The sequence below is a fragment of the Suncus etruscus genome, chromosome 17 (assembly GCF_024139225.1).
Source record: "Suncus etruscus isolate mSunEtr1 chromosome 17, mSunEtr1.pri.cur, whole genome shotgun sequence".
Lineage (NCBI taxonomy): Eukaryota > Metazoa > Chordata > Mammalia > Eulipotyphla > Soricidae > Suncus > Suncus etruscus.
Window position 1 is genome coordinate 65,467,889 of NC_064864.1, and position 18,318 is coordinate 65,486,206.

The 18,318-nt window shown below is 50.5% G+C and overlaps 1 protein-coding gene and 1 non-coding gene across 2 annotated transcripts in view; one reads left to right on the forward strand and one right to left on the reverse strand.

The window, feature by feature from the left end:
- The window catches only part of GRK5 (G protein-coupled receptor kinase 5), a 133,582-nt gene extending 130,246 nt beyond the window's left edge, over positions 1-3,336 (forward strand). The window contains exons 13-16 of the mRNA XM_049764467.1: positions 1,618-1,755; positions 2,133-2,270; positions 2,507-2,638; positions 2,933-3,336. Coding sequence (XP_049620424.1) covers positions 1,618-1,755; positions 2,133-2,270; positions 2,507-2,638; positions 2,933-3,031 — 507 coding nt within the window. The 3' untranslated portion in view covers positions 3,032-3,336. The remainder of the gene's footprint in view (positions 1-1,617; positions 1,756-2,132; positions 2,271-2,506; positions 2,639-2,932) is intronic.
- Positions 3,337-17,917: 14,581 nt separating this feature from the next.
- Positions 17,918-18,079, reverse strand: LOC125995557 (U1 spliceosomal RNA). The gene has a single exon (XR_007491058.1). It is a non-coding gene; the product is annotated as a U1 spliceosomal RNA (small nuclear RNA).
- Positions 18,080-18,318: the final 239 nt, after the last annotated feature.

An 18,318-nucleotide genomic window follows, 5' to 3' on the forward strand; every position in this document is an offset into this window, starting at 1 on the left:
TGGCTCGCAGGAGCGGGGCCAGGCCTCTGTCTTTGAGCCCCAGGCCTGCGGTGCTGCTGTCTCTGCTGCCCCCTTGTGGCCACTGTGCTAACTAGTCTGGGACTCCTGGGGACCAGGATTCTGTCTGTGTCCCTCATTCCTCTCCACCCAGAGCCCATGGCCTGCTCCATCGCCATACAAGTGAGCATAGAAGGGGCAGGGACGCTGCCACTCAGGGTTCAGTGTCCCCCTCACAAGGAGGCCGGCCTGTTCCCCAGCTCACTGCCCTCAATTTTTTATGATTTCTTGGGGGCTCCACACCAGCAGTGCTCAGGAGTTACTCCTGGCTCTGCACAAGGCATACACCCTCCCCACTGTGCTATCATTCCTTTCCTCCTGTCTGATCCTGTCTGATGCCCCACCATCCTCTAGCCAGGGGTCTGCAACCTTTCAGACATAAAGAGCCACTTGGACCCGTTTCCGAAGGAAACTGGGAGCCGCAAAACCATTGCAACATTTAAAACAAATATAACACTGCATATATTGTTTCTTACCTTAATGCTATATACGTCACCAGGTACGGCTGCCTCCATTGGCTCTGCTCCTCAGCTCCGCCTCACTGCTATAGATATAGCGGAGAGAAGCGGAGCTGAGATTAAAGCAGTATTTTTTTTTTCTGACATCGGCTCCGGAGCCGCGGCAAGCCTTCAAAAGAGCCGCATGCGGCTCCGGAGCCGCAGGTTGCCGACACCTGCTCTAGGCAGTGGTCCTCAAACTATGGCCCTTGGGCCACATATTGTATTTGTATCTATTTTGTTTCTTCATTGCAAAATAAGATATATGCAGTGTGCATAAAAATTCGTTCCTGGGGGCTGGAGAGATAGCATGGAGGTAAGGCGTTTGCCTTTCATGCAAGAGGTCATCGGTTCGAATCCCAGCGTCCCATATGGTCCCCCGTGCCTGCCAGGAGCAATTTCTGAGCATGGAGCCAGGAGTAACCCCTGAGCACTGCCGGGTGTGACCCAAAAAAAAAAAAAAAAAAAAAAACCACAAAAAAAAAAAAAAAAATTAGTTCCTGGGAGCCGGGCGGTGGCGCTGGAGGTAAGGTGCCTGCCTTGCCTGCGCTAGCCTAGGACAGACCGCGGTTCGATCCCCCGGCGTCCCATATGGTCCCCCAAGAAGCCAGGAGCAACTTCTGAGCGAGTAGCCAGGAGTAACCCCTGAGCGTCACAGGGTGTGGCCCAAAAACCAAAAAAAAAAAAAAAAAAATTCGTTCCTAAGTTTTGTTTTTACTATAGTGAGACCCTCCAATGGTCTGAGGGACAGTGAACTGGCCCCCTGTTTAAAAAGTTTGAGGACCCCTGCCTAGGGTGTTCAAACTTGACAGCAGGGTATCTGCCTCTGCTTTCTGCGTACCCACCCTCACCCTTCTCAGATACTTCGGGATTAACCCTCATAGCTCCTAGTGCTGGCCCTATTTAGAACCACAGCAGTACCCAGTTGGTGCCTGACCCACTCACTCCCAGGGGTTGAGCATAGGGGTGGCCGAGGCCTGAGGGAACTGGAGGGGAGTTTCGGGGAATGGGGACCTGTGGGAAAGGGCAGGGATAGCAGCTCACAGAGGACTCTTTGCCGCAGCTGCTCACCAAAGACCCTCGGCAGCGGCTTGGCTGCCGGCAGGCAGGGGCAGCAGAGGTGCGGGTTCACCCCTTCTTCCGAAGTATGAACTTCAAGCGCCTGGAAGCTGGGATGTTGGATCCCCCGTTTGTCCCAGATGTGAGTGTCCTTTACCTTTCTGTCATGGGCAGGACCCAGGGATGGGACTTCAGTTCCTATGATATGCCCCACAACTTTGGGGGAACCCTCACCACCACAACCATAAGCGCCCCCCCCCCCCCAAATGTGGATCTGAAGTCAGTGCCTGGGAATCACGTGGAGTCCCTGTGTGGGGTTGGGACAGGCTCTGGGGTCGGGGGGAAATTGTGGGGTGCAGGATGTGGGGTTCCTCAAAGTGATCCTTTGGGTGCTGGCCCAGCACTCAGGCTGCACTGTGAGCACTATCAGTGTTCCAAGGCCTCAGAGCCATGATTGGGCAGGGTGACTGTCCCTGGGATGGGCCATGGTTGAACAGGGGTGACCGTGCCACCCTGCAGCCCCGGGCCGTGTACTGCAAGGATGTGCTGGACATTGAGCAGTTCTCCACGGTCAAGGGCGTCAACCTGGACCACACGGACGACGATTTCTACTCCAAGTTCTCCACCGGCTCCGTCCCCATCCCGTGGCAGAGCGAGGTGCTGGGAGCAGCCCGGGGCCTAGGGATGGGAGCACTGGGGTGGGGTTGCCAGGGTCGAGGGTGCCGGGACAAGTGAGTAAGGGGAGATGGGCCACTGGTTGCTGGGTGGGATTGGAGTTGGGATATTCTGGGGAGCTGATTCCCGTGAGCTGGAAATGTCAGGGGCCTGAGCCACTGCCATGAGCTGCAGGGAGGGGCCTGGTTCTGGGTCTCACGCTATTGCTGTGCCCACAGATGATAGAGACTGAGTGCTTCAAGGAGCTGAATGTGTTTGGGCCCAGTGGGAGCCTCTCGCCTGACCTGAACAGAAGCCCCCCTCCGGACCCCCCTAAGAGGGGACTACTGCAGAGGATCTTCAGGCGGCAGGTGCTCCCACTCCCCACCACCTGGGCTACAGAACCCACATTTGGGGGTGCTGGGGAAATGGGTACAGAGACCTTACCGTTGTGTGAAACTTGCTTACCCCTGGCTCCCTAGGTGAGGGGCTGGGCCCAACCAAGTTCAGTCTGATCGGGGCTGCCCGGCCTTCACCCCTTTCTCAATCTACATGTGGTGGGAGGGCAGGACTGTGTCAGAGCTGGGGTTCACCAGGCCATGGGGTGCAGGGGTCCCCCAAGCCAATCCCTCTAGGACTCACTCTCTGTCTCTCTCTCTTCTCAGCATCAGAACAATTCCAAGAGTCCGTCCAACTCCAAGGCCAGTTTCAATCACCACATACACTCCAATCACGTGCGCCCCAACTCAGCGGGGGGAAGCTAGTCCTTGCTCCGGCCTGGCCCTGACCCCAGCAGCGGACAGTGAGCACTGGTGTGACCCTGGGACCGGGGGGTCCCCTCCACCATCCGGTGTCTGCCCTTCTCCAAGAGACTGCTTGAGGCGGCCCGGTCCCCTCGACCTCACAATAGAGACCCGGCCGGATATGACGACTTGCACGTACTTTCATAGTCTCATAAACTGAAGTTGGTCTTTATTATTTTTAAAGAAAAGTTTTGTAAATTTCTCTATTGTCTCAGTTTACATTTTGTATATTTGTATTTAAATGAAAGTCCAGCTACAAGGGTGTATATTTTCTGTGCAGTCACTGCTAAGCCATGTGTTTTGAGATCTTTTTTTTTGGGGGTGGGGGTGGCAAAAAGGAGGACACACCTCACAATGTGACTCGGGACCTGCAGAGCCTCAATGAGAGAAACTGTTTCTATTAAATGAGGAAAATGATTTATGTTTCACCTTAAAGGTTCCCTGTCCCTTCTCTGTAGTGACCTGTGAGCCCCTTGATCCGCTGTTTGGCCTCCTTGCGATGGGGGCGTTTCATGGAGACATGAGTCTGCACTCACTTTCCTTCTGGAAGGTTCCTTGCTGTACCCTAGAGCGGCAGGCACCTTGATGTTAAACAGGTTCTGGCCTTGTCAGGATTATTATCTGGGGCTCCTCTGGAAGGGAGATTTCGCTTCTTTTTGTCTTTGTTTTTCTTTTTTAAGGGGGATCACACCCAGTGTTCAGGGGTTACTCCTGGCTCTGAACTCAGAAATTACTATTGAGAGTCTTTGGGCATCAAAAGAGAGGCTGAAGATCAAACCCTAGACTGGCCACATGCAAAGCAAATGCATTCCCCACTATGCTATCATTCTGGCCCCTCTTTTTTTTTTTTTTTTTTTGGTTTTTCAGGCCACACCGTTTGATGCTCAGGGGTTACTCCTGGCTAAGCGCTCAGAAATTGCCCCTGGCTTGGGGGGACCATATGGCCCCTCTTTTTTTTGTCTTGGTTCACACCCTGCAGTGCTCATGTCTTACTCCTGGCTCTGAGCTTAGGGATCACTCTAGGTGGGGCACTGGGGAACCATATGGGGTCCTGGGGATCAAACCAAGGTCAGCCATGGCCCTGCCCACTGCACTATCTCTCCAGCCCCTGCAGTGGTTGGTTCTTCAAGCTTTTCTTCCTCCACCCCTGCAAAGCCTGGAGACTGAGCAGAGCACAGGAACAGGAGCACTCCCTGCCTGGCATGTGTGTGGGGATTGTACCCAGGGCTTCATAGCTCTGAGTCCTACTGTCGCTGAGCCATGCCCCAACACCCCACACACACCCCCAATGGCGAGCAGTACCTTCGTCTTCTGGGCTCCATAATGGGGTCTCCCCACAGCACCCACCATCGCCCACACTGATGCTTGAGACCAGCATTAGTGCTGAGACCAGCCTGTCTCTCTGCTGCCACGTGAGGGTGCAAGTCCAGCCAGAGCAGGAAGAAGGGTGCCGGCCACCTGGAGGGGGATGGGGCTAAGCATGAGGTACTCCCAGGGGCAGTTTCCTGGACACAAGTACCTCTCAGGCCCAGACTAGATTCACTGTCTTCCCCACTCTTCCTCTGAGCCTTTCTCTTCTTCACCCCGCAGGGACACATGGCCTCAACAGCTACAATTATGTAGCTGCATTTTGAAAAGTGGGGCAGGGAGTTGGGCCATACCAGGCAGTGTTCAGGGATTACTCCTGGCTCTGTACTCAGAAATCATTCCTGACAGACGTGGGATGGGGTGACCCATATAGGATGCCGGAGATCCAATCCAGGTCGGTCCTAGGTCAGGCAAATGTTGTGCTATTTCTCTGCCCCTGAAGAGGTCCTTTTCATGGGGAAAGCAAGACCTTCCTTCCCATGGAGGTGTGGCTGGACCTGGAGGGACTGAGCCCCATGTACCTTTGAGCCCCCATAGTGCTCACCTACAGAGTCTTTGAGAGGGACACAAAGTCTTGAGAGATGCAAATTTTGGGGAGTTTGTGGGACTGGGGAGTTGCAGGGTTGAAGAGACATGGGACTTGGCAAGGGGGTCCCCACTTAACCTTTCCAGAGGAGCATTTGCTGAGGTGAAAAGGGCTCACTGCTGCCATTGCCCACTCACAGAACTTCCACAGTCCTGGGGAGGGGCACCTATCTCCCCATGCCCCCTCCTGGGCCTCAGTAGCTCTCCCGATGCAGATGGCTCTATGGCTGCCTGTTTGTTCCCTGCATTGTGCTTGCTCAAGGGGAAGTGGCTTGTGACCCAGTTAGTGCCATCACCCCATCTACACTGCACAGAGTGGGACCCCCTGCCAATCCTCACGTGGGAGCCCCTGCCTGTCCCCTCTGCAGTCCTTTCTCTGACAGCTTTGCCCAGCGGGATCACTTGGCTGGACCCTGGTCTCAACCTGAACCTGGGAAATCTAGTGCAAGGCTAATAGGAGCCTGTAAGATGACACCGAGCTATTAACCCAAAACAAAGGCATTCTCCCCCACCCTTCCTCTCTTCCTCTTTCCTTTTCACCTAACCCTTTGATATGTAAAAGCCCACCTGGATCACTTGACCTTTCCCCTCCTGGTGAGTTGGTATTGGTTTAATAAAGGAAGAGCAGTCTGACTATGACACAGATACACCACAGGTGAAAAGTAAACTGACTCCATGACTCTCTCCTGACTGGCTTGGTTTATTAATTATTTTAGCTACTCTATCTGCATCAGACCTACCAAGGGAGAAATATGCATGTGCAGTGATTTCACAATGTGTGGGATTTATTTTACCGGAGTCCCCCATCCAGGTGATGCAAAGCCATGCCAGGGTAACCTGGCTTCCCTCTGGAACCCCTGTGTGGGTTGGTCCTCATGGCTCTTTTCCTGCATAAGTCACCTCCATCCTCTCCATACCCCTTTCTGCACACAGCACATGGGCTTCTTATATGGCAGCCCTGCTGTGCAGGGAGAGGCCTGCATGGGGGAACAACCGGTCATGAGCCTCAAACCCACCCACTTCCCCATCACCATCTCCTGGGATGGGCCACTTCACCTCCTGGGCACCCAGGATTTGCTTACCCAACAGAGCCATCTGACAATATTTTTCTTCCTTTCCATATGGATCACTGAGTCTGTCCACTCTTTTGTTTCTTTGGGGGTCACACCATCAATGTGCCTTTAAGTCCAAACTTTCCAGCACTGTCCATGGCAAAAAGTGTCCATAGGCAGTAAAGGAAGAAAAATATTGTCAGGTGGCTCTGTTGGGTAGCAAATCCCAGGTGCCCAGGGGTTACTCCTGGCTCTGCACTCAGAAATTACTTCTGTCAGGGATCAAACCTGGGCCGTATTCAAGGTGAATTTCCTACCTGCTGTGCTATTGCTCTGGTCCCGGTCCATCCACTGTGGTCACGATGCCATAGCTGTTCTTTCTTTTTGTTTTTCGGGCACACCCAGTGACGCTCAGGAGTTACTCCTGGCTGTGCACTCAGAAATCACTCCTGGCTTGGGGAACCATATGGGACACCTGGAGATGGAACCACGATCTGTCCTAGACTATCGCGTGCAAGGCAGATGCCTTACCACTTGCTTCACCACTCTGGCCCTGCCATAGCTATTCTAAGAGAAATAAATGTTTCCATGAGCAAAGTACATGTCTCTTGCACAGCCCTGGTGTCCTCTGCTTGGACAGACCCGAAATGAGTCTCCCAAACTTTTCTCTAGCCTCTTAACATGCAGTAGACAGAGTGAGCAAATTAAGGGCAGGGCAGAGCCCATGGGCCCCCAAGGCCTTGGTACCGCCACTGATGTGTTTGACAGCAGCACAGACATAAGCTTACAGAGGGGGGTCCTGCACCCCAACTGAAACCCAGATCTGGTCCAGTCCCAGCAGGACTCAGTCTGGCCCCCTCTGCCTGCGTGGGCCAGTGCCAGGTGGAGAACTCAGAGTGTCCCTAGTGCTGGCCAGGACTTGCCTGCCTTGTGCCACCTTTCGCTGCACCCAATGTGCCATCTCATGCCCTCACGGCACAGCGCTGCCCATACAACCACTGTTACCACCTTTGTATTTCTCAGGGTTTTTTTACTATTTGCATGGGCCACACAGTGCTAAAGTTAGGTCCCGGACTCAGGCTGCTGATCAGGACTTCATAATCTCATAGGACGAATTCGGCCGCAAGCTGAGTCCACCGCTTTGTTTTTGTTTTTTGGCTACACTCAGCGGAGCTCAGAGGTTACCCCTAGCTCTACATGCAGAAATCACTTCTGGCAGGCTCGAGAGATGGGATGCCGAGAATTGAACTTGGGTCAATCCGGTCAGTTGTATGCAAGGCAAATGTCCTAGCGCGATCGCTCTGCCCCTCCCCCCCAGTCAAAGAGAGAGAAGACCCTGCCATCTGCCAACCTCTTGTTTTCAAGGGGTTCATGCTGGACCAGGCTGGAGTGGGGGCTGGAAGGAGGAGATAGGCTGGGACAAACACTGTCATGGGCACTGTGGACTGGCACTGAGACCCCCCCTGGACAGTGCCAGAGATAAGTTGGCAGATCTGCATCTGGCCTCATCTTAGGTAAACAGAGACACTTTGGGGGACCAGCCTATACCAAGGGGTGAAAGGCAGTTTGGGGCATGAGCTCCTATTCCAGAACACTGGGGCAAGTGGGGATTTTAAAATGGAACCATCTGGGGCCAGAGCAATAGCACAGCAGGGAGAGCATTTGCCTTACTTGCGGTCGACCTGGGCTCATTTTCGGCATCCCATATGGTCCCCTGAGCCTGCCAATTTCTGAGCACAGAGCCAGGAGTAACCCCTAAGTGCTACTGGGTGTGGCCCCAAAACTAACAAAAATGAACCATCTCCAGGTATCCAATACTATGGCATGTAAATGTGGAAGGAAGGAGGGAGGAGGAGGAGAAAGGGAGGGAGGGAGGAAGGAAGGAAGGAAGGCTCCCAAATAACAGAAGGAAGGAATTTAGGAAGGAAGGCTCCCAAATAGTTGACAGAGCGGTAGGAAGGAAGGAAGAGAGTGAGTGAGGGAGGGAGGGAGGAAGGGAGGGAGGAAGGAAGGAAGGAAGGAAGGAAGGAAGGAAGGAAGGAAGGAAGGAAGGAAGGAAGGAAGGAAGGAAGGAAGGAAGGAAGGAAGGCTCCCAAATAGTTGACAGAGCATTTCTCCAAGGGCTGTGAAAGGACAACCTGCTGTGGGGAACCACCTCTGAGGACAGAAGACAGCCTGTTTGTGCTGTGAGAGATAATACAAATGCTGTCACTCTGCACCTTCATCCTTAATCTTTGTTCCTATATACATTAGGCAGTAAAACACACAGTTATGTCATGTTGTTAGGAGCAGAATTTTTCATGTAGAAGAAAAAATAAAACACCACAATCAAAGACATTACATGACTCTTAAGCCATCACCAAATACACCTCCTCTTCCTCTTTATCAGGTATGTAATCCGGGCAGCTCAGGGTGCTGTTTAGCAGGCATCGGGCCACGAGTCCAATCCCTGATGCCCACATAAAAAAAGAAGTGAAATATCTATAGGTACATTATACCCCAAAATGCAGAATGCCACAACACTAAAAGATGATTTGAGAGAAATTAAAGAAAGTAAGGGAGATAAAAATGTTCCTACTCAATTGGATGAAATAAATTTGTTATACGTTTGCCAAGGGGGAAGGCTGGGGGTCGAGGGAATCTGGGGACACTGGGGGTGGATTGCTGTTGGAACATTGTGTGCCTGAAACAACTTTGTTATGAACAACTTTGTAAATCATGGTGTCTTAATAAAAAAATTAAAAAAAAAAAAAAACAAGATTCGTGTTTATGAGTTGGGAAACTTGTGTTACATGGATCTCAATTTTCTCCAGATTGAGTTATAAATTGAATGTGGTACAGAGCAAAGCCTCGGCAGAGATTTCTGTAGAAGGGCCAGGGTGAGAGTACAGTGGGGTTGGCACTTGCCTTGCGCACACCAACCAGGGTTCAATCCCCAGCATCCCTTATGGGCTCCTGAGCCAGGCAGGAGTGATTTGGGCACACAGCTGGGTGTGGCTCCAAACTCAAAAAGAAAAAAATAATAAAAAAAAATGTTTGTATACATTGTCCAATTCAAAACCATAATCTAGGGGCCTGCGTGATAGCGCAGCGGTAGGGCATTTGCCTTGCATATGGCTAACCCAGGAAGGACCTGAGTTCAATCCCCAGCGTCACATGGTTCCCAGAACCAGGAATGATTTCTGAGCACATAGCCAGGAGTAACCCCTGAGTGACACAGGGTGTGGCCCCCGCTCAAGAAAACATCTACTTCAATAACAGAAACATATAGGGCAACAATGAAGTTGAAGGACTTCAACTTCAAAAAGTGCCCATATAAAGAGATCACCCAGTACTGGCATTAGCTAGACAATAAACATGTGGAATGGAACAGACAGTCCAGAAATAGACCCTCATTTGTGCGATCAATTGATTTCAACAAAAGCGGCACAGCCATTCAACGGGAAAGGAGTCTTCCCAACCAATAAGGCTGGTCCACTGAATATCTGTACTTCAAAATGGAAAAATCCAGTGATTGGTGGTGGTGGGGGGTGTTATAGTTATTTTTCAGAGGCATTGAGCTATTTATGGATGAATTCTACTGTGTCTTGCTTTTGCTTCAAAACCATCAGAGAACTGGAAGGCGACATTGTGTTGGTTATAAATAAGATCTGGTGGGTCATAATTTTTTGAAATGAGGGGACAGGATTTTGACCTTGTTTTCTCTGCTTTTATATGCTTAACATTTGCTGCAATAAGTCTTCTTCCTTCCTTCTTGCCTTTCTTCCCTTCCTTCCTTCCTTTCCTTTCTTTTTCCTTTTTCTTTTCTTTTCTTTTTGTTTTTCTGGTTTTCGGGCCTCATCCTGTGGTGCTCAGAGTTACTTCTGGCTCTGTTCCTGGAAATCACTCCTTGCAGGCTCAGAGAACCCTATGGAATTCTGAGGATTGAACCCTGATTGGTGTGTGTAAGGCAAATGCCACAAGGTTCGCTACGTGCAAGACAAATGCCACAAGGTTGGCAACATGCAAGGCAAATTGCTCATCTGCTTTGTTATTGCTCCAGCCCTCCCTCCCTCCTTCCCTCCTTTCTTCCTTCCCTCCTTCCTTCCCTCCTTCCTTCCTTCCTTCCTTCCTTCCTTCCTTCCTTCCTTCCTTCCTTCCTTCCTTCCTTCCTTCCTTCCTTCCTTCCTTCCTTCCTTCCTTCCTTCCTTCCTTTTCTCTCTTATGGGGGATTTTTTGGGATCATACCCAGCAGTGCTCAGAGGTTACTCCTGGCTCTGTGCTCAGAAGTCTGTGCTCCTGGTAGGCTCACGGGACCATATGGGATGCCAAGAATTGAACCGGAGTCCGTCTGGGATTGGCTGCATGTGAGGCAAATGCTCTACCACTTTGCTATCGCTCTGGCTCCTCTTTTTTCTTTCTGTCCTCCCTTTTTTTCTTTCCTGTTTTGAGCCACACCTAACAGTGCTCAGTTATTTCATGTTCTATGCTCAAGGGCCACTTTTGGTGTGTAAGGGACCATATGTAGCACTGAGGATTGAACCATGGTCAACTTCCTGAAAGGCAAGCACCATATCCTGTACTAACACTCATAGCCAACATGTCTTGGTTTGGATGCAGCTTGGGTTCAGCCACACCCAGTGGTACCCAGGAATCAACAGGATGCATGACAAGGATCTTAACCCTGAGGCCAGCTCTGTATCTCCTCTTTACTCTCCTGAAAAGAGGCTCCCCAAAAATCTCAGCGGCTCTAAAAACAGAATTGCCTGATTTGCTGCTTGGACCTGCAATGCTGGGGGAGTGGGGGCAGAGCAAGGGATCAGGCTCGGGTCCTAGACCTTGTGCTTAGGACATGCGCCCCAACTGGAGCCATCCCCCAGTGCCTGATTCTCTTCTTTTGGTGCCGGGATCAAGTCTAGGGCCTCCTCCACAAACGTGTCCATTCACCAAGTCTTCTCCTGGGCCAGAAGAAACCTTCTCAAAGCCTCCTGCTGGCAGTTAGGCAGGGGGTAGTACTCCCACCTGAACCTCCTTCTCCCTCTAAGTTTGATCCTCACCCCACTTCCAGGACTCCCTGGAGCCAGGTCTCACTTGTGCTTCCATGTTCAGGGCATGTTCGTGGTGCTAGTGATGAAATCTGGGCTTCCAGCATGCAACATATGCACTCTGGCCTCTTTGTACCCCTGCCCCTGGCTCCAATGATACACAATTTAATTTGAATTAACATTTAAAATTTTGATTGGGAGCTACACCTGGATCAATGCTCAGAGATGCTAGGAATCAAACCCAGGCTCTGGCATGCAAAGATTGAACCTTGACTCAGAAGCTCTCTTTTGTTAGTTATTTAGTTCTGGTTCTTGATCTCATGCGACAGTGCTCAGGACTTATTTCTTTTTTTTTTTTTTTTTTTTTTTTTTGTTTTTTTGGGCCACACCCTGTGACGCTCAGGGGTTACTCCTGGCTATGCGCTCAGAAGTTGCTCCTGGCTTCTTGGGGGACCATATGGGACGCCAGGGGATCGAACTGCGGTCCGCCCTAGGCTAGCGCAGGTAAGGCAGGCACCTTACCTCCAGCGCCACTGCCCGGCCCCAGGACTTACTTCTGACTGTGCTCCAAGGTCACTCTCTGTGCACTCAGAGATAGAATCCAGGTTGACTTCAAGCAAGGCAAATGCCCTACCTGTTGTACTATCACTCTGGTCCTCCATTCAGTTGCCTTTGCATACACTCAAAGTGTATGTTGTTGCTATTTTTACTTTAAAAATTCAGCTTTGGGCCCGGAGAGATAGCACAGCGGTGTTTGCCTTGCAAGCAGCCAATCCAGGACCAAAGGTGGTTGGTTCGAATCCCGGTGTCCCATATGGTCCCCCGTGCCTGCCAGGAGCTATTTCTGAGCAGACAGCCAGGAGTCACCCCTGAGCACCGATGGGTGTGGCCCAAAAACCAAAAAAAAAAAAAATTCAGCTTTGGGGGATGGACCTGAAAGAAGTGAAAAACATACTTTTAATGAAAGCCTTAAAATATGATATGAATTTATTAAACTCCAGCCATAAGTTGCTTTTCTCTCCCGTTTCATTTCACCTAACTGCCTGCCTGCATATATTTCTTATCTGCCAAGTTACAGAACCTCCCTGCGGCCTCCCTGCTTCCCGCAGCTTTACGAGCCCCTGTGTGACCCACCGCCCTTGAGATTTGAAGATGCTGCCCCCCTGCCCCCCCAGCCTCCCTGCTTCCCGCTCCTGTGTGGCCCACCCACCCTAAAATCTTGAAATTTGAAATCACCTTTATCTCACAACCCCGGGCGCAGCTCTCCTATGTCAGTGCTCATTCCTGTTTCTTTTAAGATTGTGCTTTGATGATAAGAATAAATTAACCTGTCTAAATTCTGTATAAAAAAAAGACTGGCTTAAGGTTTCGGGGTCCGTAAACCTCTACTCGGCCACAAGTACGTTTCGGACCTCTGACCGGTCAGATAATATACAGAACTTGCTTGCATCATTGCTGGGCTCGAGTCTTTTTCATTACTCTGCACCGGGCAGCTGGGAATTGGGTTTTCCAGACCCTGCAGACCAATAGCACAGTAGGAAGAGTATTTGCCTTGCATGCAGCTGACCCAGGTTCCATCTCCAGCATCCCATATGATCCCTTGAGCCTGGTAAGAGTGATTTCTAAGTGAAGAGCCAGGAATAACCCTGAGCATCACTAGGTGTGGCCCCAAAACAAAAAAAAATCAGATTTTGGGAGGGCAGAGCAATAGTACAGTCGGTAGGACACATGCCCTGATTCAGATTTGATTCCTGGTACCCAATATGGTCCCCTGAGCCTGTCAGAGATAATCCCAAAGCACAGAGCTAGGAGTAAACTCTGAGCATAGCCAGGTGTGGTCCAGAAACCTAAAATAAAATAAATTCAGATTTTTTATGGCAGTGAGATTGCTCCTAAAAAGTGCTCGGGAGGCCAAATAGTTGTCCAACAACTCTAGGCAAAGCAGCATAGTTTCTTTCTTTTTTTTTTTTTTTTTGGTGGTTTTTGGGTCACACCCGGCAGTGCTCGGGTTATTCCTGGCTCCAGGCTCAGAAATTGCTCCTGGCAGGCATGGGGGACCATATGGGACCCCGGGATTCGAACCGATGATCTCCTGCATGAAAGGCAAATGCCTTACCTCCATGCTATCTCTCCGGCCCCTGCATAGAGTTTCAATGCAAGGGTCCATGTTGCAGTGCTGCCCAGGCCCTGTAGTGCCGAAGTCATCCAGGCCACACAGCAGCTGGGATCACCCAGACCTTGAATGTCTTTGGGCTCTGGTATCTTTGGTTGCCTCTTGAACTGCACACAGTGCTGCTCTGATCCATGGGGTACTAGGAATTAAATCTGGGCACCTCGTATGGACCCAAACTCCTGTACTATCTCCTGTCCCTCCCAATTGATTGATCTTTTAGACAAAAATCAAGGGGATGCTATCAGAGCGATAGCACAGCAAGAGGGCATTTGCCTTGCACACTATTGACCAAGGTTCAACCTCCTGCATCCCATATGATCCCCTGAACCTTCCAGGAGTGATTCCTGGAATCAGCCAGCAGTAACCCCTGAGCACATCTGGGTGTGGCCCATAAAACTTCCTCCCCCAAAAAATGGAAGAGAAGAAAAAGAAAAAAATTGAAAGATGACAGATATTGCCTTCGTTCACACACCCTTCACGAACTCTCTTCATCTCTGCAAGCAGAAGTGAGTTTCCAATCCTTCTCGCATCTTTTCTGCCTGTCAAACTTCATTTATCATTTCATGTGGGGTTAACCTGCTGGCAATGCACCCTCTTCTGATTTTTGTTTGTCTCTCCTAGCTCTGTGCTCAGGAATCACTCCTGGCAGTGCTCGTGGGATGCCGAGGATCAAACCCAGGTCTCCTGCATACAAGGCAAATGCTCTCTGCTGTGCTATCGTTCCAGCCCCTCTGTGCTCATAGTTATTGCTGTGCCTATGCCCATGTCTGTCTCTTCTATCTAATTTATTTTCTTTAGCAGTACATCTGAACCTTGGGCCTTCACACACAAAGTAAGTGCTCTCATGCTGAACTAAACCATCTCCTTCCTCTTTTCTTTATCTTCTTTTAAGGGTTTTTGTTTGTTTGTTTTTGCCTGGAATTTCTTCCACATGAGCATGATATGTGTAGATTCAAGTTAGTCTGGAGTTTTGTCCCGTTTTACTTTCTCTGAACTTCTTAAATGTGCGATATTCTCTGTCATTCATTTGAAAAACGTCTCCACCATGATCCTGCACCTATTTCTCCTGCCTTTTCTGTTTTCTTTCAAGAACCCTACCACGTAGGTATATCAGTTAAACTTTTCCAATGGGCTCTTCTTTTCTTCCTCCTTTCTTTCCTTTCTGTTGGTGATTCCATGTGGGTGATTTTTCTTGATCAATCCTGAACCTCACAGATTTCTTTTTCAGCGGAGAAAGCCCTTTAAGTCCAGTCGGAAAAGTCTCTGTTGGTGTTTGTACCAGAATGGAGGCCAAAGAAGCATCTGGCGTCTTGGGCCTATGGGATCATTGCCCATTTTTCTAAATGCCTCAAGGTTTGGGCTCATGCCCAGAAGTCCTGTGTGCAGCGTCAGAGGATGCGGGAAGAGAGCCAACTGGATTTGTCCCCAGCTAATAACCACCACCCCAAACAGAGCCGATGGGCCAGGGGAACAGCGAGTGCTTCCAGGCCACATGGCACTGCCAGCGCCCAAGAACGGTTTCTCAGGGCTTGATTACTGGTCAGGGTTGAGTCCACCATCCCAGGAGGGCAATTCTGTGAGGTCTGGCCCGTGCTCCGGTCGAATGCTGCTAGAATAGCCTGCACTCCTCTCTGGGCTTCTCATCTCTTTTGTTGTGTTTGTTTTTGGGCAAAGCCAGTAGTGCTCAGGGATTACTTCTGGCTCTGTGCTCAGGGATTACTCCTGCAGGCTCAAGGAGCCATATGGGGTGCCCTGGCTCGAACCCAGCTTGGCCACAGGAAAGGCAAGGGTCTTTCCCACTCTGACCTCTTGGTTGATTTAAGATCCTGAAAGAAACTGAGAAAATGAGCCCCACCAGCAGATGCCTCCCAAGCAGAACTTGTGTCCCTATTCTTGGTTCTCCGCCCCCTCCGGGAGAGGAAGACCCCACCCTGATTCGCATCACTTGTGCTTGGGGCTCTGGGCTTGGCCAAGAGAGAGTTGCACCAATATTTATCCAGTGGTGGGTGAGTATTTTCCAGTGTTATCCTAGGAGATGGTTCAGGGTTTACATCACAGATTCAAGGTCCTCCAGGAGTTGTTCCTGCCTGCACGACTTATCAGAATCAGCCAGAGGCGCCGGAGCGCAAGACTGCAAGCAGGGCATTGTACATGGCCAACCTGGGTTTAATCTCTGGCATCCTAAACACTGCCAGGGCTGATTTCCCAGCTCAGTGCCAGGAGTAAGCCCTGAGCACTGCTGGGTGAGGCTCAAAAAAAAAATTAAAAATCTGGGGCTAGAACTATTATACAGCAGATAGTACATATATATGCCTTGAATGCAGCTGACCCAGGTTCAGTCTCCAGGATCCCATATAGTTCCCTGAGCCTGCCAGGAGTGATTTCTGAGTGTAAAGCCAGGAGTAGCCCTTGAGTGTTGCTGGGTGTGACCAAACAACATTTGGTCAACATTTCCTGCCTCATTTCCTGCATCGGACAGAGCAAAGGGGTGGAATCAAGGGAGACACTTCCAGGAGCACTTTGAGAGAGAGAGAGAATTGCAGTTACTGCTGGGAAAGAAGGAAGGAAGGAAGGAAGGAAGGAAGGAAGGAAGGAAGGAAGGAAGGAAGGAAGGAAGGAAGGAAGGAAGGAAGGAAGGGAGGGAGGGAGGGAGGGAGGGAGGGAGGGAGGGAGGGAGGGAGGGAGGGAGGAAGGAAGGAAGGAAGGAAGGAAGGAAGGAAGGAAGGAAGGAAGGAAGGAAGGAAGGAAGGAAGGAAGGAAGGAAGGAAGGAAGGAAGGAAGGAAGGAAGGAAGGAAGGAGGGAGGGAAGGAGGAAAGGAAAGAAGGAGGGAAGGAGGGAAGGAAAGAGGGAAGGAGGGAAGGAGGGAGAGGGAAGGAAGGAGGGAAGGAGGGAGAGGGAAGGAAGGAGGGAAGGAGGGAGAGGGAAGGAAAGAGGGAAGAGAAAAGGAAGGAAGGAAGGGAAGAGGGAGGAAACTGCCTATCTAAGGGCCAGAGAGGCGGCTCAATGGGCTAAGCACAGATTGCTTGCAGGAGGCCCCACTTCTATATACTCCTGGTGGTGCTCAGGGGACTCTGTGGGTTGCTGAAGATTGAACCTGGGTTAGTTCTGGGCAAGGCCAGTGCCCTCCCCATTGTACTCTTGCTCCAGCCTGCTATTCTGCACTTTTTTTTAATTTGGTTTTTGGGCCACACCCGGTGATGCTCAGGGGTTACTCCTGGCTATGAGCTAAGAAATCGCTCCTGGCTTTGGGGGACCACATGGGATACTGGAGATTGAACCCAGGTCAGTCCTGGGTCAGCCGCGTGCAAGGCGAACACCCTACCACTGCGCTATCACTTAGGCTTCTACTTTGAGCATTTTGCATGACTACACAGTACACACACAGATGAGTTCACCCCTTCTCTTCCCTCTTTGACATGTGATGACCATCGGTGTGTGGTGCTCTTCGGGGTGACCCCTCAGTTGCAGTGCTCACTCAGAAGGGACATGTGGGTTTGAGTCCTTTAGCTGCCTCGTCTTAGCCAGAATTTGTTTCCTATGTCAGGAACCACAGGCAGCGCACATGAGTCCTCTTGGACTTATGGCCTCACGCTTGTAGGGCAGGTGCTCTAGTTGCTGCTGGGGCCAAATCTTAATGTCATCTAGGCCTCTTGAGGGGCCCAGGGAACAGGGGCCTTTGCTGTATTTGCTCATTGTTTTCTCTCTGGGACAGGGACAGTACATATGGGGGTTTGAGGAACATGTGGGGGGGGTGTCATGAGAGTTTGGGAGAATGAGTGCCCAGGAGAGAGGAGGACTCTCCCTGCACTGGGGGGTCAGGATTGTGCCCCTTCCCCGAGCCGGCCTGACTCGCTCATTCTCTGACCATGAGGTGCAGCCAGGAAGATCCTGGGTTCCCCTGGCTGAGGCTATGTGAGTTCCTGTTGGAGCCGCTGACACCACAAACCAAAGGAAATAAACAGAGGAAACACCAGCACTTGGGGACAGGGAGCTTGGGCAGGAAAATCAGTTTTAAAAGAGGGAAGATGTCATGAGATCGAGCATGTCAAGTGCTTGCAATGTTACTGTATTTCATGAAATGAAGAAAAATTCCTTCCCTCTCCCTTCTCCCTTCTTCCTTCTTTCTTCCTTCCTTCCTTTCTTCCTTCCTCTGCCCCCTTTCCTTTCTCCCTCCTCCCTCCCTCCTCCTTTCCTTCCTTCATTCCTTCATCTTTCTTTTGTTCCTTCCTTCCCTCCTTCCTAACATCCTTCCCTCCTTCTTTCCTCCCCTCCCTCCTTTATTCTTTCCTTCCATCCTTTTTTTCATCCTTATTCCTTCCTTCCCTCTCTTTTTCCTTCCATCCATCCTACTTTCCTTCCTTCCCTCCTTTTTTCCCTTCCTCCTTCCTTCCTTTCATTCATTCATCTTTCCTTCCCTTTCTCTTTTCTTTCCTCCTTCTTTCCTTCCTTATTCCTTCCTCTCTCCCTCCTTCCCTCCTTCTTCCTTCCTTCTTTTCCTCCCTCCTTCCTTCCCTCCTTCATTCTTTACTTCCATTCTTTTCTTCTTTCTTTCTTCTTTCCTTCCCTCCCTTCTTCCTTTCTTTTTTCCTTCCCTCCCTTCCTTCTTCCTTCCCTCCCTCTCCCTTTTCTTTCTCTTTTTTTTCAGGGGAGATTGCGAATGCAGTCCCCCACTAGCACAAATTATGCAGTCAAGTTTCCCACATTTGGGGAAATCGCAGGGGTCAGCACATCCAGAGTGCAATGGATAAGCCTTGCCCTGGGGAAACCACCTTCGTGATCATGGTATCTCCCCTGCCAGGTAAGTATCCTCTCTCCCTTTTCTTTCTCGTTCATTTCATTTTTTTTCTCCCTTTTTCTCTTCCTTTTTTTTTTCTTCTTTTGCGCCATACTTTGTGCACTCAGGAGTTACTCCTGGTCTGTGCTCAGAAATCACTCCTGGCAGACTTGGGACCATATGGGATGCCAGGGATAGAACCCAGGTCCGTCCTGAGTGGGCCACGTGCAAGGCAAATGCTCTACCTTTGTGTTATCACTCCAACCTTTTT